The sequence below is a fragment of the Myotis brandtii genome, unplaced genomic scaffold (assembly GCF_000412655.1).
Source record: "Myotis brandtii unplaced genomic scaffold, ASM41265v1 scaffold600, whole genome shotgun sequence".
In the NCBI taxonomy this organism is placed as follows: Eukaryota; Metazoa; Chordata; class Mammalia; order Chiroptera; family Vespertilionidae; genus Myotis; species Myotis brandtii.
The window spans coordinates 358990-382641 of record NW_005370273.1 but is presented as its reverse complement, the minus strand read 5'-3'; the positions used below and the strand labels follow the sequence as shown (position 1 = coordinate 382641).

The following is a 23652-nucleotide window of genomic DNA, read 5'->3' as shown; positions in this document are numbered from 1 at the left end:
TGCACCAGGCCTCTATCCTATATAATAAAAGGGTAATATGCAAACTGACCCTAACAGCAGAAAGACTGGGAATGACTGGTCACTATGACACACACTGACCACCAGGGGGCAGATGCTCAATGCAGGAGCTGCCCCCTGGTGGTCAGTGCACTCCCACAGGAGGAGCTCTGCTCAGCCACAAGCCAGGCTGACGGCTGCCAGTACATCAGTGGTGGTGGGAGCCTCTCACGCCTCCTCAGCAGCACTAAGGATGTCAGACTGCAGCTTAGGCCTGCTCCCCACTAGCAAGTGGACATCCCCCGAGGGCTCCCGGGCTGCCAGAGGGATGTCTGATTGCCAGCTTAGGCCCAATCCCCCCGGGGGAACGGGCCTAAGCCAGCACGTGGTCATCCCCCGAGGGGTCCCAGACTGCGAGAGGGCACAGGCCGGGCTGAGGGACCCTCCACCCAAGTGCACAAATTTTTGTGCACCGGGCCTCTAGTATATATATATATATAAAAGGCTAAGTTCCCATCTGACCGGTAGCTGCGACAAGCACGGACCACCAGGGGGCAGATGCTCAATGCATAAACTGACCAGCTGTAGTGACTTGGCAGTGGTGGTTCTTGGGTGATGCACCCTGGAACCAGAAAGGAGGGAGCCTGATTCCTCATGGGGCCAGGTGATTCCACCTTCGGCCATGGGTTATGTTGCTGCTGGGGCACTGCCAGCCCTGCATCTGGTTTACTGCACACTTGCGTTTGTGTTCCACACCCTGTAAGACAGCAACTTTGCAGAGTGCCCTCTCACACTCGGGGACCCCTTGGTGGATGTTGGAGAGCCGGTTTCAGCCAGATCCCTGCAGGCCAGGCTGAGGGACCCCACCTGGCAGAGGGACCCCACTCATTCCACAGAAGCCTTTTGCGCCACGGCACCACCTCTGGTGTGGCCGGCCGGGGAGGGACCGCGAGAGGTTGGCTCCAGGGCGTGCCTGGCCCGTCTCACCCAGTCCCGCCCTGCGGCCAACTTCTAATTAATTTCCTTTCAATGTGCATGAATCCGTGCACTGAGTCACTAGTTATTATATAAAATTAAATACATCATGATCAAATAAGATTTACCACAGGAAAGTAGGAATGATTCAATATCAAAATTTCTATTAATGTTTTAGATCATATTAAAAATGTACAAAAGAACAATCACTTGAAACTTTGCAAAAGATATAAAAAATGCTATTAAATTAGCATTCAATACTTATTTATGACATAAATGTCTAAGAAAGCGGGACAGAAACAAAACTTTGTTCCTGAAACTGAAAACAATATCTACAAAAATTGATTATGAAATTTCAGAGACTTCCCATTTAGGTCAGGAACAAGACAAGGATGCTCACTATCTCTGCTACATTCAACATCACATTGGAAGTTTAGCCAACAAGAAAAACATAAGTATACAAAATAGAAATGAAAAAAACTCCCTCATCCCTCAAAAACCTGTCCTTATTTGTAGATGAGATAAACATCTAAGTAGGAAATCCAAAAGAACTTCCAACCTTTCAGAGCTAACAGTCATGCTCAGCAGAAAGGATGGACACGGAATACAGGAAAAGCTATGAGCACCCCTACGCACCATAATGGGACAGGACAACTGAAAAGTGACCCGATGCTAAAGTGACTTCCTGTGCAAGTACGCAATGGGGGAGGGGACGGGGTGGAATTAGAGGTATAACCATGTGCTAAGTAAAGAATTTTTAAAACGTTACATACTTCTTACCTCTGCCTGCTGAAAGAGCCTAGAGAAAACGACAATAAACAGCTAATGCCTACATCTTGGTTTCTAAATGATGAAAGGAACCAGGCTCCTTGGAGAAATGGTGAACTCCAAGATGCTGACAAAGTTCAGGAGGGGCCTGAGAATCTTATGGTGGTGGGAAGGGCTGGAATGACCAGGCCATGGCAAAACCACAGGAACTAGTCTGAAGGGGCTCCCATGGACCAACCCAGAGAGAATTTGAACATCAAAATAGATGATACTGAGACTGTAGTAATGAATAAAACCAAATCTATGAGCCTATGCTGTTTCTAAAAAAAAAAAAAAAAAAAAAAAAAAAATACAGAAAATAAATAAGTGGGAGAAAATGAGAAGATATCTTTATATCAAAATGTCAACTGATAAATGTGAAACAATAGTTAGAAAAAGTCACTATTTTGTAACCAACATATTTCAAGAACCCTCAACTGATTTAACCAGGAATCATCGGTAAACAAACTATTGCGTGAAAGTTTATTGGGGGAAAGGATATTTATAGCCTCAAAGTATTTCCACACAGATTACTTAATTAAAAGAAAAACATCCCTTTATAGTAGGAGAATCTGGCAAACATCACATCTTCACTAAGTAACTAATGTTGACCTAACTAATAATGAGACAAAAAAATAGCATGAGCTCTCTAATGTAATAGTAGTGATAAGAGCATATCAACCAAGTGGTATTCACTCCAAAAATGCATAGCTTGAATCTAACTATGAGAAAACAATCTGATAAGCCCAAACTGAATATTCTACAAAAACTGGTCTATCCATATCCTTAAAAAATGTCAATGTAAGAAAGAGGATAGAAAGCTAAAAAGTTGTTTCAGGGGTAACTATACTTTCAAGATTAAGTAAGAATGCCTTTGTTCTTCAGAGATGAAAATGGAAATATTTAGAGTCATTATACTGCAACCTTTACTCTTAAAATAAATTATACAGAGAAACACACAAAACAAAACAATAGATCCTAAGAGATCAGCCATCAAAAGGAGAATGGCTGAATACAGACATTTTCATAAAACTAAAAGAGAAATAATACAATGTATTATTTTCAGGGAGAAAACCTATATAAATAAAAGGCTAATATGCTAAGTATCTGACTGTTGGACTGGTACCTATGATGTGCACTGACCACCAGGGAGCAGATACTCAATGCACAGGCATGGAAACATGGAGCAGATTGATGAATCTAAGAGGGAAGGGAGGAGGGCGGAAGAGATTAACCAAAGATCTTCTATGCATACTAGAGGCCCAGTGCACATATTTGTGCACTGGTGGGGTTCCTCGGCCTGACCTGCGGGGATTGCGTCGAAACCGGCAGTCCCACATCCCCTGAAGGGTCCCAGATTGTGAGAGGGCACAGGCCAGGCCGAGGGACCCCACCGGTGCATGAATCCGTGCACCGGGCCTCTAGTTTAAAACTAAGAATAAGTACATGCATGCCATATTTGTGGGACATTTTATAATATTGAAAAATCAAAACAATGAATGACACACTGAGGCAGTGTAACTGGCACGTTGCCTCCTACCTATTGTCACTGCGAGTCTCCATGGCCACAGGGTTTGGAGAGGCCCGATGTCCTGAAATGGGAATCAGGCTGCTCCTCTCCGTGGGGTAATCAGGCTGGATCCGAGGAGAAGTGTGTGTGATCTGCTGAGGCACCACCTTAGCTACAAAAAGGAAAACCAATGACATTACTGTTCATATGCTTTCACTGTCAAGACAAATCATTCTTGCACAACAATCTTAATGCAAATAGTAATAAGAAGTCTGGATTTTTAGTTTTAATCAAAATAAAAAATGAAAGATGAGTACACAAGGTTCAACTAAATTATTTCAATCTAATCTATAATAATAAAAGCGTAATATGCTTATTAGACCAGACAGCTGAACAACCTTCCAAACATCATTCCGGACATCCTTCCAGACAAAGCTGCGGCGGCGGAGGCCGAGGCAGAGGTGGTTAGGGGCGATGAGGCAGGCAGGCAGGCCAGCGGCCCCGGATTGTGAGAGGGATGTCCGACTGCATCCCCCGAGGGGTCCCGGATTGTGAGAGGGTGCAGGCTGGGCTGAGGGACCCTGCCCCCGTGCACAAATTTTGGCAATTTAGATGAGATAAATATATATCTCATCTAAGCCTAAGCGACCGTTAAAACCAGATGGTAGCTATGATGCGCACTGACCATCAGAGGGCAGATGTCAATGCAGGAGCTGCCCCCTGGTGGTCAGTGTGCTCCCACAGCCAACCTCCCGCGGCCAGCCAACCTCCTGTGATCCCTCCCTCTGGCCGGCTGGCCCCAATCAGGACTGGGCGAGATGGCCCCGATCGCTGTCCAGGCAGAAGGACCCCACCCGTGCACGAATTCATGCAACGGGCCTCTAGTCCACTAATATAATATATTCACCCTGTGAAAGCAGGGTTCAGCATTATTCCTTTAACAAAAATATCAGCAACCAGGCCCCATTCCCCTGACCTGGCTTCTTTGATATCCTTTTTTTGAGAAGGAGAAAACTTTTTATTAAAAAAATCAAACAAACCATTGCCGAAACCGATTTGGCTCAGTGGATAGAGTGTCGGCCTGTGGACTGAAGGGTCCCAGGTTCAATTCCGGTCAAGGGCATGTACCTGGGTTACGGGCACATCCCCAGTAGGAGATGTGCAGGAGGCAGCTGATCGATGTTTCTCTCTCATCAATGTTTCTGACTCTCTCTCTCTCTCTCTTCCTGTCTGTAAAAAATCAATAAAATATATTTTTTTTAAAAAATCAAACAAACCATAAACAAATGAAAATATAGATATAGAAATGACAAAGACTTACATTCTACTCCTTAAGTAATTGGGTCCATAAGGAAGTAGCAATGTGGCTAATTAGTACTGAGTAGATCATTTTAATTTCTAAGTCCCAGCTTCCTCATCTCTTAGGCTTTCTCTAGATAATCATTTAATTTTGAACTTCCTATGACTTTATCTAATACCTTACAGCCAAGTCAAAATAAACAACAGAGTTTTCAAATTTAATATCAGGCTCAAAATTTGCCTTCCTCTACAGTTTACAATCAAATTTTGTTTCGAAGGTATAGCTGAACTGGGACATACTTTATTGTTCTTAAGAGACCTATCTGTTAACTCTATGCCTTGAAATTTGCAAATAAAAGCTGTGACCTCAGAGACATAGAGCAGGGGTGGGGAACCTTTTCTCTGCCAAGGGCCATTTGGATAGTTATAACATCATTCTCAGGCCATACAAAATTATTAACTTAAAAATCAGCCTGCTAGGCTGGCTGGTGTGGCTCAGGGGTTGAGCATTGACCTATGAACCAGGTCGTCACGATTTGATCCCCAGTGGGTGGGGTGTACAGGAGGCAGTTGATCAATAATTTATCTCTATCTCCCTTTCCCTTCTTCTCTGAAATCAATAAAAATATATTTAAAAAATTAGTCTGCTATATTTGGTCAAACATAAACTCACCCCTAATGCCTTGGTAGGGCCAGACCAAATGATTTCTCAGGCCTTATATGGTCCACGGGCAGGATGTTCCCCACCCGCTATAAAGGGACAAAGGTTCCATCTGTGTAAAGACGCAAGTTACACCAGTGACAGGCACATAACCACTAGAGACTAGGATGATGCCCCACATTACCCACAGTGCAATGCATCGAACACCAAAGGTAAGCAGCACAAACCACCATTGATGCCCAGCCGTTTCCTGAGGGAGACAGCCGGAGAAGTTTCTGCAGGATGCCCTGGGTGCCCAATTGGAGCACTGATGATGGTATCTGCTGGCTAAGGCAGAGAGGCGCTGTAATGGCACATTCTCCATCAGTCGGAGATAGAGTATTGAGTGGAAAGCAACGAAGCCTTGTTTTTCACTCTTCCCATGAAAGGCAGGAAAAATAATACTTCCAAAGAATGCAGTTGTCATTTGTAGGATAACTAAACCGTGGTTCATAAACGTAAACACATCCCAAATTTTAAATCTTTACTTTTTTCTAATTAAAAAAGCCATATTCTCTATTATTAAAAATAAATAAAATTTAAGGAAAAATATAATGCAGAAATCATAACTTGGCCATAATGCTACCTCCAAAGATAATTTCATTTTCTGAATGCTGTGACTGACTCTGCTTTGTATATTCTAAGACACTGGCATGTGTGGGCCAGAGAAGGAGAAAACCAGTATGGTCATCTACTGGAGATGAGCATTCATTAGAGGAGAAAACCCTATGTTCATTGTTAATCATTTTTATTCCTGACCCAATATATTCTTATTAGAAACAATGGCTGAATTCAATATTTAATCTCACCTGGAAAAAACCACTTAGGTGATTTAATATATCCCCTAGACCTAAACTTGAAGATCAATGCTCTAGGTTTAATGTCAAGTTTTCCTTCTCAACCTTTGTACAGGGATCCTATTAGGATGTAACAAAAAAGTATTTGGGTTACTATAAAAGAGGAAAACAAAACTAGAGCATAAACCCAATTGAACTTAGATGAAACCAATCACATTAAGGTGGCAGATGTTAAATGTTTTGGTATTTCTGTCAAATGATTTTCATATCTAGAATTCAGTAAATGGTTAAAATTCAAAAATAAATGAGCTGGGTAGATATAGAATATAGTAATACAGTAACTTAGGACAGGTATAAAGTTGCTAGTTTTAGCAAAAATGTATGATCGTAGTTCTGTCTCCTGATACTTTTACTTAAAATTTTTATTTATTGATTTGAGAGAAAGTGGGAAGGAAGAGAAAAGAGAGAAAGGGTGGAAGGAAGATAGAGAAAGAGAGAGAGAAACATCAATTTTGTTGTTCCACTTACTCGTGCATTCATTGGTTGGTTCTTGTATATGCTATGACCAGGGATCGAACCCGCAACCTTGGTGTATTGGGACAATGCTCTAACCACTGAGATACCAGACCATCTCCTGCTACATTTGTGAGGTGACTTCCACTGTGATTTCTTAGGAAGATACAGTGACATTAACAAGAACTAATCTCAAAATAATTTTTCAGAGGGATCAAGAGAAAACCAAAGCGCCCCTATAAGATACACTGCCCCCTCTTTACTGGTCTGATTTTCTTCACAGCTGCAGATTCCCTCGTGAGACTCTGGACTGAAAACATGAAAAGAACAGGCTGGGCTGAAACCGGTTTGGCTCAGTGGATAGAGCGTCGGCCTGCGGACTGAAAGGTCCCAGGTTCGATTCCGGTCAAGGGCATGTACCTGGGTTGCGGGCACATCCCCAGTGGGAGATGTGCAGGAGGCAGCTGATCGATGTTTCTCTCTCATCGATGTTTCTAACTCTCTATCTCTCTCCCTTCCTCTCTGTAAAAAATCAATAAAATATATTTAAAAAAAAAAAGAAAGAAAGAAAGAAAAGAACAGGCTGGGCTCTGAGGTTACAGCTGAGGGTAACTGCCGACAATGGCAGGATAGCCAGACATTGGTTTGACACGACAATATGGAATTGTCAATGATCTTCTCAATAACAGTGCATTACTGCTGAAACCAGACACACATAACAAACTTCTTTCCACAGAAGAGAAGTGAACTCCAGAGGGACATGAAAGAAGTGTGGTGGCAGGCTGGAGTGAGCAGTGACAGGAGAAAGAGCCAGCAGCAGTGTCCTCTCGGTTACCTGTCTTGGGGGGTGGGGGGGTGCTTAGTACCAATTTAGGGTGGGCACAGCCCAGTTACCTGAAAGAGGAGTAAGGGTTTCCTGGGTTACCATTATTCTGAAAAGTGTCCTCAAAGTTTGGTAGGAGGACCGTGCAGCTGCAGTCTGTCTCGCATGTGCAAAAAGCAAGCAAGGAGAAGAGCAGCCAGGTTATTATATATATATGGGCGGGCAGCCACATCTCTGGTCTGGCCACTAGACCCCGAGGCCTCAGTGCTCAGCATGTGAGCATGCCATCTAACAGAACACAGTCTTACTTTGCGGGGGGGGGGGGGGGGGCGCACGATGGCATGCTCATCATGCTGGCCGGAGGCGAAGCTAGCACTAGAGCTAAAACCTGCAGCCAGAGGACTAGCGAGAGCAGCCTCACAGGCCACAGTCTGTCTGGGAGCCCGTGAGAGTGAGAACAGCCCCTAGGATAGAGGCTGGCAACCTGCGGCCCAAGAGCCAAATGCTGCCTGCTGACCGCTTCCGTGAAGCCTGCGCTAAGCAAGGTGTACGGATTGAAGTGGCTGAGGGAGAAGGAGCATTTTGTGACACTTAAAAATTATATGAAATTCAAATTTCCGTGTCCAGAAAGCCCCTGTTCACACTGGCCACTGGCGAGCAGCTGGGGCAGAGACCTAGGAGGCCTGCATCGCCTGCATCTACTATATGGCCCTACTACACGGGACGTTTGCCAGGCCCTGCTCCTAGTGACTAACGTCTGCTGCCAGAAACCTTTCAAAGATTTTTAAAATATTCAAAGTATACAATATTTAAAAGGGGGAATAATGAAGCCTAGAAGAAACTTTAAGACAGTTATCAAGTGTTTTGAGGCAGCACTTCAACGAAAGCCTACGTTTAGCTGTCTTCCCACTACTGTCACCCAAAGATTTCTCCTGAACAATCCATCAGTTTTCCTCATTCCAGATCTCTGCTTCTTGCTGGCTTTTCCTGTTGTTTTTGTGTCAGTAAAGTTAATTTATTTCTTTAAAAGGTACACATAAAAAGAGTAGTTTGATGCACAAGGAAGTTAAAAGTAGAGTTAAAGTTTACTTTGAGCTCTCAAAGATTATTATTCCTTTCTCCCTACCGTCATGCCAAATCTGTACAACAAATAATGTTAAAAGTTAAATTCACTGCTACTTTGAAAATCAACAACTAAAAAAAATCAATACTATCCATCTATAAGAAGAGTTGGTCAGAGGGGCTGAAAAATCCCTTTGAAGCTCCTGTCTGAAGGGTGTACCACACTTACCAACTGGGATGTTTGAGGTGGTCACAGCAGTAGCATGGGATGAATGGGAGGGCACTGTCATGGTAACAATTGTACTCGTGGGGGCTTGTGTGTGTGACACAGATCCTAAAAAGGGAGAAAAAAGGAAAATTCTTCAACAATTGCCTCTCTGAACATTATAGATTCTCAAAAACCTGAGACAAGCTCTCGGGAAAAGTTAAGATAATTTTCATAGCCTACTCTTTCAGCGAGGAGTGAAAATGAACTGGGCAGAAAGCAAGAGCAGGGCTGCTGACTCACCGGCTGTGGTTGCTGAAGAGATTGTGTTGGTCGCCAAAATAGGTGCCACTGTCGCCGCAGCCACTGGGGTGCCCGTGCTGAAGATTGTTTTCTGTGGGGAGACCCAGAACACAGAGTTACAGACGAGCACCTGCCACTCCATCCAGTTCAGAAGCAACCACTGCCTTCAGTATTGCATGTGCTTCGCGACTTTTGCACAGTCCTCACTTGAACCATAGCAGAAGCACGCAGACAGTTCTCCCCTCTGGTTTACCTGAGCCATGGTGTGAAGCTGCTGCTTTGGTGTCCCTAAGGCAGGGTGCGAGGGCAGTGTGATTCTTGTTGCTGCATCCCGTGACTGGGGGGGGCGCTGAATGCTGATGGCCGCAGATGGTGGGTGCTGGATAGACAAAGCTGGCCGACTGAAAAGACAGACAGACGTGATCTATAACTTGTCTACAGACACAGCTCAGGCACCGACGCCACTTACTCCCTGGTACTTACTCCCTTGAATTTTAGAGAGAGTGGAAAGGAAGGGGGAGGAAGGAAAAAGGGGGGGGGGGGGGGAGAGGGGGAGAGAGAGAGAGAGAGAGAGAGAGAGAAACATTGACCCAAGAGACACATGGACTGTTAGCCCCCCATGTGTGTCACGACCAGGGCTGGGAATTGAACCTGCAACCCAGGTGTGCACCCTTGACAGGGAATCAAACCCACAACCTTTTGGACAGTGGGCCAATGCTCTAACCATTCAACCACTAGCCAGGGAGAGTTGTATTTTTTCAGAGGTCTGTGAGGTCCATTGTCGAACCAATAAAGTAAATGGCCCATCAAGTTTCTCTTCTGAAACTGTGAGCCCCATTTCAAAAGCAATCAACATGACCTGAAGAAGTTAAACCTAGGTCATTCTCAGCACCCTCCATATAGCTAAATCAAAGCTCTATGACAATCTCAAGGAAGCATCTATATATATAATAGGCTAATATGCTGTGTCCCTCCGCCCGTCCGACTGGTTGCTATGGCGCACACTGACACCAGGGGCAGACACTCAACACAGGAGCTGCCGTGACACACACTTGCCATTTACAGAAACGGCAGTGTGGACCTGGCGCTGACAAAGCAACACTTGGTTTCCTCTAAGTAGGACACAGGCCCAGCCACCACCTTGGAGTAAAACCCCACCAAATCGCAGCCAATGCTGCCGAGATCCACAGATTGCGGCCCACAGCGCAGCCCAGCCCAGAAACGGTCACTGTGGGTACCAGGTAATGATGTTAGGTAGCTTCCTCTCCCTAGCAATTAGCCACCTTGCAGCTTCTTCAGCCCAGGAACACGACTTGCTTTATAACCAGGTGCAAACATTTCACACTCTAACCAAATGTCTGTGAAGCGTTTTCCCGTGCCTCATCTCATTTGACCCTCACAGAAGTCCTGGAGTAGGTAGATAGGAGACTCGGCAGAATCCTGTTTTCTTCTCATTAGCCGGAAAACAGAGATTTAGAAAGCTTAGAAACTTGACCTGACTGAAAAGAAATGGTAGACCTTGAAAATGACTGCAGGTTTTCTCACTGCACAGAATATAGTCAAACACTGCTGCAGTTAAATATTTCACCCTTTGTTCTCCCTGTGTGATCTACAATAATAATCTGCTTCGTGTTGATATTTACTGCTGTGCTGCTGACAACTACCTGAAAGAGAAGTTGGGGTGCTTCACTGGGCTGGAAAAAGTTTAGCTGCATCAGAAAGCAGGTCTAATTAAGCAAGTTCATTCTATATCTATAAAAGGCTAAGTTAAATCACACATGCACAATACATATAAAGCTCTCCTGGCATCAATTGCATGCGTGTGTTTCCATCTGTCATTGTCGATTGTGAATTTGGTTGACACTTCGATTACAGATAAAGGGTGAATAGCGATATTAAAATATTTCTTCTAATTAATTTCCTTTCAATGTGCACAAATTCGTGCACCAGGCCACAAGTTACTGTGATAAACACACTGTGCTCTATGGAGAAAGCTAAAGATACACACCAAGGTTTTCACTGTTATCAGGGAAGATTACAGACAACCTTGATTCAGAGCAGCTTAACCTGTGACACCTGAAGTACTGAAACCCCTGCCCCACAATTTTACACCATTTCTTACCAAATGATAAAAAATTATTTGTGACTGTCTAATGATTTAAAAGGTTACCAATGCAAATGTCAAATTAACTGGCAACAAGTGACTAAAACTCAACAACAGCAAGAACACTTAACAGGATAACAAAGTCAGCAGAAAGAGAGAGCAAAAATGGGGAGACAAACAAACAAACAAACAAACCCAAAGGAAAGAAAAGGAGAAATCGCCAGAAAAGTACTAAATGAAACAGAGGCATGCCAATATGTCAGAAAAAGAATTCAGAGAAGGGTCATACAATTCATGAACCGGATGGATGAGAAAATCAACAACCTATGCAAGAACCAGGAAGAAATAAAGAATGATATAGCTACAATAAAAACCTCCATGGAAGTGTTCAACAGTAGACTAGGAGAAGCAGAGGGCAGAATTAGCAAATTCGAAGACAGGGAAGCAAAATCCTCCCAATCTGAACTGAAATTGGAGAAAAAAATCAAAAGACAGGAGAACCTGAGGGAGCTTTGGGACATGAAACAAATCAACAGATGTATAATAGGAGTGCCAGACCGACGGGAAGAGGAACAAGGGTTCGAAAACCTATTTGAAGAAATAATGTCAGAAAACTTCCCTGATGTGGGGAAGAAAAAAAGTACACAAGTGAGAGAGCCAAACAAGATGAACCCAAAAAGACCCACATCAAGACACGTAATTACAATGGCCAACGTTAATGATAAAGAGAGAATCTTAAAGGCTGCAAGAGAAAGACAGAAAGTTACATACACGGGATCTCTCATTAGATTATCAAATGATTTTGCAACAGAAACACATCAGGCCACAAAGGAATGAAAGGAAGTATACAAAGTGATGCAACACAAGGGACTGAATACAAAATACTTTATCCAGCAAGGCTATCATTCAAAATTGAAGGAGAAATAAGGCACTTCACAGACAAAAAAAAAAGGCTAAGGGAATTTATCACTACCAAGCCAGCAATACAAGAAATGCTAAAGGGACTGTTATAAATAGAAGAAAAAGATTTTTGGAGAGACCAAGATGGCGGCATAGGTAAACACCGGAGACTGCTGCCGCAAACAACCACTTCAAAAATACAACTAAAAGACGGAACGGACATCACCCAGAACCACAGGAAGGCTGGCTGAGGAGAGACTCTTCAACTAGAAGGAAAAACAACAGCACAACGAGGCTCAGAGGAGGCGCAGTGTGGAAAAAACTCAGGTGCGGAGGTGCGCGCGCAAAGCGGGCTGGTGGCTGAGAGCGCGGTTGTCGTTTTCGGTCAGGGGGGAGTCTCAGACTCTGAGCTCCAGATACGGGCGAATCGCTGGGGACTCGGACCCAAACGGGAGAAGCGGGAGTGTCTGGCATCAGTTGGAAGGCAGCTTTCCCTCCGAGGTTTGCAGCGGTTCCGGGGGTTCTGAGAAGCAGAGCCTCTGGGAACGGGACTGAGAGGGGCCATAACCGCTCCCTCCGCCCGCCCGCCCTGTTGAGCCCGCCCCGCCCAAGCCCTGCGCAGAGCCATTTGCCAGATCGCCTCAGGCAAAGGCTAGATTAGCACCTCCCCAGAGGACAGAAGTTTTCCGCGGCAGACACAGCTGATTCACACAGCCAGTCGGCCTGGTGGTCAAATCCCTCTAGTATTAACTACAACAATCAAGGCTCAACTAGAACAAGACTGCGCACAAAGACCACTAGGGGGTGCACCAAGAAAGCATAAAAAATGCGGAGACAAAAAAACATGACAGAAATGGAGGATATAGAGCTAAAAATCGCAATTTTGAGGGCTTGCAAAAATGTGCTAGAAGCTGTCAATAAACTTGAGGAGAGAGTCACGAAAACTAATGAGACCCTCGATGCTATGATAAAGAACCAACTAGAAATTAAGCATACACGGACTGAAATAAAGAATATTATACAGACACCCAATAGCAGACCAGAGGAGCGCAAGAATCAAGTCAAAGATTTGAAATGCGAAGAAGCAAAAAACACCCAACCGGAAAAGCAAAATGAAAAAAGAATCCGAAAATACGAAGATAGTGTAAGGAGCCTCTGGGACAGCTTCAAGCGTACCAACATCAGAATAATAGGGGTGCCAGAAGATGAGAGACAGCAAGATATTGAAAACCTATTTGAAGAAATAATGGCAGAAAACTTCCCCCACCTGGTGAAAGAAATGGACTTACAGGTCCAAGAAGCGCAGAGAACCCCAAACAAAAGGAATCCAAAGAGGACCACACCAAGACACATCATAATTAAAATGCCAAGAGCAAAAGACAAAGAGAGAATCTTAAAAGCAGCAAGAGAAAGAGACTCAATTACCTACAAGGGAATACCCATACGACTGTCAGCTGATTTCTCAACAGAAACTTGGCAGGCCAGAAGGGAATGGCAAGAAATATTCAAAGTGCTGAATACCAAGAACCTACAACCAAGAATACTTTATCCAGCAAAGCTATCATTCAGAATTGAAGGTCAGATAAAGAGCTTCACAGATAAGGAAAAGCTAAAGGAGTTCATCACCACTAAACCAGTATTATACGAAATGCTGAAAGGTATCCTTTAAGAAGAGGAAGAAGAAAAAGGTAAAGATACAAATTGTGAACAACAAACATGCATCTATCAACAAGTGAATCTAAGAACCAAGTGAATAAATAATCTGATGTACAGAATGAACTGGTGATTATAATGAATCAGGGACATAGAAAGGGAATGGACTGACTCACCTATGGATGAAGACAGTGGGTGGGGAGTGAGGGTGGAGGGTGGGGCGGGAACTGGGAGGAGGGGAGTTATGGGGGGAAAAAAAGAGGAACAAATGTAACCTGAACAATAAAGATTTAATAAAAAAAATAAAAAAAATAAAAAAAATAAATAAATAAATAAATAGAAGAAAAAAAAGGAGAAAGAAAGAACAAAAAATAAAAATGGCTACAAGTACCTATCAATATTAACTTTAAATGTAAACAGACTAAATGCTCCAATCAAAAGGCATAGAGTGGCTGAATGGATAAAAAAACATGACCCAGCCGAAACCGGTTTGGCTCAGTGGATAGAGCGTTGGCCTGCGGACTGAAAGGTCCCAGGTTCGATTCTGGTCAAGGGCATGTACCTGGGTTGCAGGCACATCCCCAGTAGGAGATGTGCAGGAGGCAGCTGATCGATGTTTCTAACTCTCTATCTCTATCCCTTCCTCTCTGTAAAAAATAAATAAAATATTAAAAAAAAAAAAAACATGACCCATATATATGCTGTCTACAAGAGACCCACCTCAGAACAAGAGACTCACACAGACTGAAAGTGAAGAGATGCAAAAATATATTTCAGGCAAATGGAAATGAAAACAAAGCAGGGGTAGCAATACTTATATTTGACAAAATAGACCTCAAAGTGAAGGCCATAACAAGAGATAAAGAAGGGCACTTCATAATACTAAAGGGATCAATACAACAAGAGAACATAATCCTGGTAAACATATATGCACCTAATGCAGGAGCACCCAAATATATAAAACTTCTGGAAGATATCAAGGGAGAGATCAACAGTAATACAGTCATAGTAGGGGACTTTAATAACCCGCTGACATCACTAGATAAATCCTCTAGACAAAAAAAAACCAGTAAAGAAACAGCAATCCCAAATGACTCACTAGATCAGATGGACTTAATTGACATCTTCAGAACATTTCATCCCAAAGCTACAGAATATACATTTTTCTCAAGTGCACATGGGACAATTTCAAAGATAGACCACATATTGGGTCACAGGCAAAGACTCTCCAAATTCTGGAAGACTGAAATCATATCACGCATCTTCTCATATCACAGTGGCATAATATTAGAAATCAACTACAAAAAAAAAAAAAAACAACCACAAAGATTCAAACACTAGCATGCTATTAAACCTCAACAAACAAGAAAAAATGGTAGTAAATCATCTAAATCTACAGCTCAAAGAATTAGAAAGAGAGCAACAAGAAAACCCCAGAGTGAGCAGAAGGAAGGAGATAATAAAGATTAGAGCAGAAATAAATGACATAGAGACCAAAAAAACAATACATAAAATCAATGAAACCAAGAGCTGGTTCTTTGAAAGGATAAACAAGATTGATGAACCTCTAGCCAGGCTCACCAAGAAACATAGAGAGAGGCCCCAAATAAACAAAATCAGAAATGAAAGAGGTGAAATAACAACACACCCAACAGAAATACAAAGGATTATAAAAAAAAAATACTATGAACAACTCTACTCCAACAAACTAAACAACCTAGAGGAAATATTCCTAGAAAAATACGACCTTCCAAAACTCAATGAAGAAGAATAAAAAAATCTCAATAGGCAGATAAAGAGGAAATCGAAGCAGTCATCAAAAAGCTCCCAGCAAACAAAACTCCAGGGCCAGAGGGCTTCACGGGGGAGTTTTACCAAACATTCAAAGAGGAACTAAAACCTATTCTCCTTAGACTATTCCAAAAAATTCAAGAGGAAGGCATACTTCCAAGCTCTTTCTATGAAGCCAGCACCCTAATCCCACCAAAACCAGATAGACACTACAAAGAAAGAGAATTACAGGCCAATCCCCCCGATGAACATAGATCCTAAAATCCTCAACAAAATTCTAGCAAATGGGATCCAGCATTATATTAGAGAGATCATACACCATGACCAAGTGGGATTTATTCCAGGGATACAAGGCTGGTACAATATCTGCAAAACAATAAATGTTATAAATCACATAAACTAACTGAGAGACAAAAATCATATAATCATATCAATTGATGCAGAAAAGGCATTTGACAAAATTCAACACCCTTTCCTGATACTCTTAGCAAAGTGTGAATAGAGAGATCATACCTCAACATAATAAAAACCTCATATGACAAACCTTCAGCCAACATCATACTTAGTGGGCAAAAACTAAAACCATTTCCCCTAAGAACAGGAACAAGACAGGGATGCCCCCTCTCACCACTCCTGTTCGACATAGTACTGAAGTGCTAGCCAGAGCAATCAGACAAGAAGAAGAAATAAAAGGCATCCAAATTGGAAAAGAAGTAACATTGTCATTATCCACAGATGACATGATATTGTACATAGAAAACTCTAAAGACTCCATCAAAAAACTACTAAAACTAATAAATGAATTCGGCAATGTAACAAGATACAAAATTAACACCCAGAACCTACGCCTTTTTTATACATCAATAATGAACTCACATAAAGAGAAACTAAAAAAACAATCCCATTTACCATTGCAACAAAAAAATTAAGATACCTAGGAATAAATTTAAGCAAGGAGGTAAAGGACCTGTACTCAGAAAATTACAGGACACTGAAAGAAATAGGGGACATAAACAAATGGAAGAATATACCATGTTCATGGATTGGCAGAATCAACATCATTAAAATGTCCATACTACCCAAAGCAATCTATAGGTTCAATGCAATCCCCATTAATATACCAACAGCATACTTCAAAGACTTAGAACAAATTCTCCAAAAATTTATATGGAATAAAAAAGACCCCGAATAGCCACAGCAATCTTGGGAAAGAAGGACAAAGTTGGAGGGATCACAATACTAGATATCAAGCTATAATATAAAGCCACTGTTCTCAAAACTGCCTGGTACTGGCACAAGAACAGACATATAGACCAATGGAACACAACAGAAAACCCAGAAATTGATCCTTTGGTTGATCTCTTACCCCCTCAACCACCGCCTTCCCACGCAGATGCTGAAGAAAAATTTCACACACCAAAAGGTCAGTATGGAACCAGCTTTTGCCCCCCAGGCAGGGTGGAACAGGAACCCCAACCTGCTCCAAATTAGCTGTGGCTGTCCCTGTTCAACTCCACAGGATCCTATAAGCCCCTCTTTTTTTTTAAAAAAAAAAAATAATTATTGTTGCAAGTATTATATATATATCCCGTTTCCCCCCACTGGTCCCCTCTTGCCTGCCCCAGGCCCTCACAGGCCCATTGTCTGTGTCCATGGGCCATACATATATGCAAACAAGGTCCTTGGTTGATTACCTCCCCTCTCCGCCCCTCCCACCTTCCCTCTGAGATGACGCACTCTATTCCATACCTATAAGCCCTTCTCGAAGAAAGTAAGAGAATTTCATTCCACCAAGTAATGAAAAACAACAAAATAATCAAATACTGATAGAAAAGATTGAATCATTTAACAGCCACCTACTACTTAAATTTTTATTTTAACTTTCCTTCTTTTTCTGTCTTGAATCAGTTTAATCATCATTGGCTTATCTGCTCTTTGGGAATTTGGTAGAATTCAGTGAAATAATCTGGGCCTGTTGCTTTTCTGGGAGATAGTACTTCAAAATTTTATTCTATTCAGTCTATGGAAAATGGTCTGCTTAAATTTTTATCTCCAGAATTCAAAGGGAGTTAGATACTAGAAATTTATCACATTTATGTAAGTAGTAAAATCATCTGATCATTAGGGTTTTTGTCTGTTTCACTAATGTATTTCCAGTGTCTAGAGCACTGACTGGTATACACACATTTGTTGTATGAATAAATGCTGAAACAATCTGACAAAATTCAATGTCCATTTTTTATTAAAAACTCAATATACTAGAAAAAACAGATGCTCCAATAACACAGGAAAATAACCCCACTTTAGCCCTAGTTTTCATTGTATACATATTTATGCCTTTGAGTTTCAACATACCATCTGAATCTATTAACTTTTTAAAGGTAATATAAAGTTAAAATGATTACACAGAGTCTATTTTACGTTGGGTAGTTGTGTCTCTTTGTACCTCAGGCAATATATTAAATTACTAAAGAAGTAACGTGTCCTCATTTTATTGAAGAGGGGACTAAAAATGAGGGAAGCTGAGAAGCTTGCCTTATATCACACAGCTAGTAAATGATAGAGCTAATAGGCACTATCATTTACTAGCTGAGTTCTAGGCACTATTCTGCATTTAAATGTTATTTCCTTCAGTTTGGTTCTAGACCCTAACAATCTATTGATTTCTCCTGAATAGACTCAGATACCTCACACATTTCTTTGTAGGTCAATGACTTCCAAATCCATTCTCTCTTCAACCACCTGTTCACCATAGCCATTTGATAGTCCCCGAGAAACCCAGTGACCTAAAATACAACCTTCTTTCTAAATTTGCTTTCTTGTCCTTGTTTCCTCTCAATGTACTTGGTCCAGAAAGAAGAAATTCAGGCACAGTCCCAGACTCCCCGCTGTTCTAGTCTCTCCTGCCTCCACCTGGTAATGGAGTTTTATGGAGAGTCTCTAGTTTTTGACAGCTCTATTCCTCATACCTACTACTCCTTCTTTCCTTTAGTGAATCACTTTGTGTTTCTACTGCCAAAGGTTTTCCCTGGCATCCACAGAAGCAATGACAAATCAAGAAAGAACACCGGAACTTCATCTTTAGTAAAAATTCATCTTTAGTAAAATCCCATGTATCCTCCACCTCATCTCTGAATATATATCCTTACCTTCCTGCCCTAATGAATCTTGGTTCTCCTGTGAACACTTCTTCCCCTACAGCTCTCTCAACTGGGAGCTATTTTTCCCTCATAAACCTCTTGCCAAACTATATTGTCACCCTAAATTTTCTACTCCAGAACTCCTCCCTGGCTCCAAAGTCGTATATTATCCTATCTCAGTATCTCCACTTGGATGCTCAGAAGTCAGTACAACCTTAAAATACCCAGAACCAAAGTCTGGACTTCCTCCCCAAAACTTATCCCCCCACTGTTCTCCATTTGAAGTTAATGCAACTCCACCCTCCTAGCTGCAAGCCCAACTAGTGCTGGCATAATCCTAACTCTTTTCTTTCTTCCACAGTTCTCTATGCAATTCCTCCAAAATCCTCTTGACTATCTTAGAAAATTCTATTCAGAATCTAAACCATACCATTTTACCCCCAACAATCATCTCTTGGATTTCTGCCATGCCCTTCTAAACAATTCCTGTTTCTAACTTTGCCTCTCTAAAGCCTCCTCTATCCAGCAACCAGGCTGATCCTACTAAAACTTCAGATCATGGCACTGCCCTGCTCAAACTCCACTAAGGCTCTCCACTGACACCCAGCAAAGTCCAAATTGCAGTGTGGGCCATAATACCCTACGTGATTTGGGAACCCTGTAAACTACTAAAATAATCTCCTGCTGCTCATTTATGGGCAAACATATCCTGTCTCAGGGCCCCACCATAGAATGCTCTCAGCCCAACAGCCATATGGTTTACTTCATCACATCTTCTCAAATGTATTCAACAAAGCCCTCCCTGGTCACCTTATGAAAAATTAAGCCTCCTGTAGTGCTTACTCTATCACTCCTAATGTCATTCACCCTACCTAATTTTCCCCAAAAACGTTTTTCATCATCTAAAGAAGTATACATATATATATATTTATTGTGTCGCCAAGCCCTAAAAATAGAAACTCTGAGGCAGGAATTTGTTTTATCCTCAGTAATTAGAGCACCAAATAGCTCATTTTAAAAAGGACTCAATAAGTATTGAGTCAGAAAAAGGCATTAAGGATGGAAAGGAAAAACGGAGAGAAGGAGAAGGAAGAATGGCTTGATCATCAAACCCCCAAACATACCTAAGTGCTGAATCAGTAGCATGTGCTGCTGTTGTAGTAATGACTGGAGACTGAGCTCTGGTGGCTGAGACAGTTGCTACCACAGCAGGAGGGATGGTATTAGAAGTCGTCACAGGTGGACGAGACTACCAAGGTAGAGAAAAAAATATTTCACTTAAAACAAAAATCAAAATAAAATATAGTAAGCCAAACACTAAAAGTACACTTTGAAACTTGGGCCTTCAAGTAAGTATGTTTATGTCCCATTCTTATTAAGGAATTCTCTTTTTGGATATGCTGTTATACAAGAGTCAGAATTATAAAAAAGAAATCCAATTTTGGTTGGATAAAACACAAGTCCCTTCTTTCTAAGTACAACTGGATTAAAAATTCTGTCCTACTATCAGTGTCAGTACAAACTGGACTGAACCTTTCAGATCCAGATTTCCCACAGTCTGCTGTTGGCCCTGGTGCAGACATTTTACACTACCATGCAACCAGTGCTGTCCACAGAGGGCCTCCTCAGCCACTGGACAGAGCGGCTGACCCTCAGGGCATCCACGTCAGCGTACTAAAGGCAAACATACAGTGGCGGCATTCTTGCTGGCCAAGATTCAGTGCCCAGATGCTCTCTGGAGGCGTTCACACGGACACACTCCCCTTACCGCTACGTGTGTGTAAGACCTTCACCTGACAACTGAGCTCCACACGGGCTTCCCCTGCTTGTCCACTGTCAATTCTTCCATTCATCTGAGCTCCTCTCAGCGGTACCTCTTTTTTGACCTTGTTACATATACTTAAATCTGAAAACTCTGCCCATTCCTTTTTTAAAAAAAAGTCACAATATTTTTTATTGATTTCAGAGAAAGGAAAGGAGAGAGAGAGAGAGAAACATCATGATGAGAGAGAATCATTGATCGGCTGCCTCCTGCATGCCACCTCCTGGGGTTCAAGCCTGCAACCCAGGCATGTGGCCGTGACCGGAATCAAACCGTGACCTCCTGGCTCATGGGTCAATGCTCAACCACTGAGCCGCACAGCCAGGCAAACTCTGCCCATTCTTGATCTCTGTGCTTCACCTTCCAACCTCTTACCTATGTGCCTATGGTTACAGCTTGTTGTCTTACACGAGAGCTGCTTCACTGTCTTCCTCGTTTGGTTCTCCTTCTCCAATCCTCCCTATATGCCATAGATCCTCCTGGGGGGCCTAATCAGTTTCCAAATGTTTTGTTAGCCAGCAAGGTCTTTTGTCTTAATTAGAAAGCTCTAGGCTGGACATGTACTACCCAGTGTCCTAATCAGCACTTTTCCTTATTGTTTTAAACCTGTTTTGATACATATTACCAATCTGGTCCCCAAAAGCATTTCAATTTCTACCTCCTACATGTAATTCAGTTATGTTAATCTTTCACAGATACTTGTCTGACCATACATTACTCTATTCAAAAAACTTAAGTAGCTCTCTGCAGCGTACAAAATCAAGTTTTCACTCCATATCTTAAGAGTTCTGATTTGAGACACCACAATATCACTTAATCATGCATTATACTTCAGTAGTACTGAGACTGCAAATTTCCTTGAAAAGAAGCTGAAAAGCATACATAGACTGTTTTCCTAAAAAAGTACACATATGTGCATAAAACATTCAGGGGTTCAAATGAAAGCCGCTCAGTTCTAACTGCCTTTGCTAATAAGCATTGTCTATAACCTTCCCTGTCTTCCCTGCCACTGTTCATTGTATTGCCCCCTCACTTCTCTGAATCCCCATGACCACACTCATCCTAACAGAAAGCCTTGCCCTGGCCAGTGTGGCTCAGCTGGTTGGAGTGTCATCTCGTGCACCAAAAGGTTTCAGGTTTGATCCTGGTCAGGAACATACGGGAGGCAACTGATGCATGTTTCTCTCACACTGATGTTTCTCTCTCTTTCTCCCTTCCTTTCTCTAAAATCAATAAAAACATAAATCCTCAGGTGATGATTTAAAAAAAAAAAAGCGAATTTTCTTTACTACCTCTTCTAAATTCTTACAGAGGATCAGACACTGTACACAATTCAACCTTCCCTACATCTTCCCAACTAGACTGAAAGTCACTTGAGGTCCAAGGACACTCACTGTGCCCAGCAGAAGGAGTGACTCCGAGTAGGCATTCACACTTCCTGGCTGACTCCCCACACCCTACACGCACCTGGATTGGCTGGTGAATGATGTGCTGGACTGCTGATGGAGCTGCTGCAGCATTTGGCAACTGGGAAGTCGGCCTCAGGACTGTGGTTACTTTAGAACTAGACATCACAGCAGCAGCTGCTGCACCTGGAGAAAATTTTTTTTCATTAGTAGACTCAAAATTTAAATACTTCTCATTATATTCCTTGGGAATATAATCAGAATTTCTAAAACTCAATGTCAGTATTCAGTGGAAATTCTTCCTATTTCATCACATAAAAAACTAAGAAAATGTGCACTCAAGGACTGAGATTTAACAAGTTTATTGATCTGTATTGCTTCTTGAAAGACATTATTAAATGAAATTGGCTGCTTTTTTGTTATTTTTTAGCTGCAAGTATGTAGCAATGAAGCAGTGAGTAGCCTGGTTGGTGCCACTGCTGATGCAGGCCACCGCTCCAACAGTCTAAGCACCAGACAGACAGGGAGAGCTCACTGGGTCCACCACTGCCTTTGCACCGTCAGTGCAAATGCCAACACTGTGCCAAGGCGGACGATGTCTTAGTATATTCATGAAAACAGCTTCCATCTTACACAGATGCCTTGCCATCTGTGAGCCTCACCCTGTGACTTACTAAGTTACGTTAAGACAGAGTAAACCTGATTTTGTATTTGTTAATCTAATTTTGCAAGCAATGATTTTATACTCTCCATTAGAAGGTAATAATTTTTCACCAAGTAGTTGAGAAAACTCATTAAATTTAGTAACTCATCACTGATTTGAACTTAACTGTAAGAATAAATTCATCTTACTGCTAAGGGAGTAGAAAATTTTGGTTAACTGTTATCACTAAACTTTAAACATATAGGAATTAGTATTTGCAACTAATCAGTATTTGTATTTGCAATTTATTAAAAATAAGACCATATTTAGGCTATCATAGCCTTGAGGAGTTCATTAAAAAGGACATTTTTTAGACATTAAAAATCTAAATTGCTTTAAGTTTACACACACGTACACATACTTGTTGTATCTATAATATGCACATACTGGACGATGCTAAAAACATGTACTGCACTAATTTCTGCTGTCTTGTAATGCGATTAAACTGATTCCGGATATGTTTTGTGTCTACCAAACGCATACTGTATTTTGAGAATTTGAACAAAACGTGCAGACTTTACCTCGAGGTAAATGAGAAGCTCCAATGTGTAGAGGGGGCCCAGGAGCACTGCTGCGGATAATGGACATCTGCACATTGGTGGTCATGATGTGATGCAGGTTACTGGGATGGCCCTGCAACGGACAGGCTGCAATGTCATCTACCTGCTTAGTCGTAGCACCTGTTGCTTAGACGTTGCTTCTGGGAAGCCAGCTGTCTCCAAATGGGGACCAGGCTGCTCCTTTCAGATGGGGTGTCGCCAGGGAAAGGACGGTGAGCTCTTCCCCACGGCACACTGCATGGTGGCCTGTGCTGGCAGGCACGGTGAGTGACCGACAACACACCCACTAGCTAGACCCTGGGACAGATGACACAACAGACTGGCCACTTTTGGACACTCTCATCTTCAGTATTAGTCTTTCAGGCTTGTTTTCTGTCTTGGCCAAAAGCTTATTTTTCCTGTTCTCACCATAGCCTTCGCATGCCACTGCAGTCACCCATTCTTTATGCTCTGTTTCTAAGTAAATGTCAATTAGCATCAAGCAAGCACTTCCCTACCAGTTCTTCAGCTCACCCTCAAACACCCCTTCTTCAAATTCTCCCACCCCAATGCCAGTGCTTCTCAGGAGTGTGTGTGTGGGGG

At 42.2% G+C, this 23652-nt stretch overlaps 1 protein-coding gene across 3 annotated transcripts in view; it reads right to left on the bottom strand.

Moving 5' to 3' along the window:
* Positions 1-23652, bottom strand: part of SAP130 (Sin3A-associated protein, 130kDa) — a 102068-nt gene that overhangs the window by 66041 nt on the left and 12375 nt on the right. For all 3 annotated transcript variants that reach the window (XM_014550401.1, XM_014550404.1, XM_014550402.1), the window contains exons 4-10: positions 23032-23143; positions 21869-21993; positions 19704-19828; positions 9245-9392; positions 8992-9082; positions 8713-8817; positions 3320-3461 (exon numbers count right to left, since the gene is read on the bottom strand). In XM_014550401.1, coding sequence (XP_014405887.1) covers positions 3320-3461; positions 8713-8817; positions 8992-9082; positions 9245-9392; positions 19704-19828; positions 21869-21993; positions 23032-23143 — 848 coding nt within the window. The remainder of the gene's footprint in view (positions 1-3319; positions 3462-8712; positions 8818-8991; positions 9083-9244; positions 9393-19703; positions 19829-21868; positions 21994-23031; positions 23144-23652) is intronic.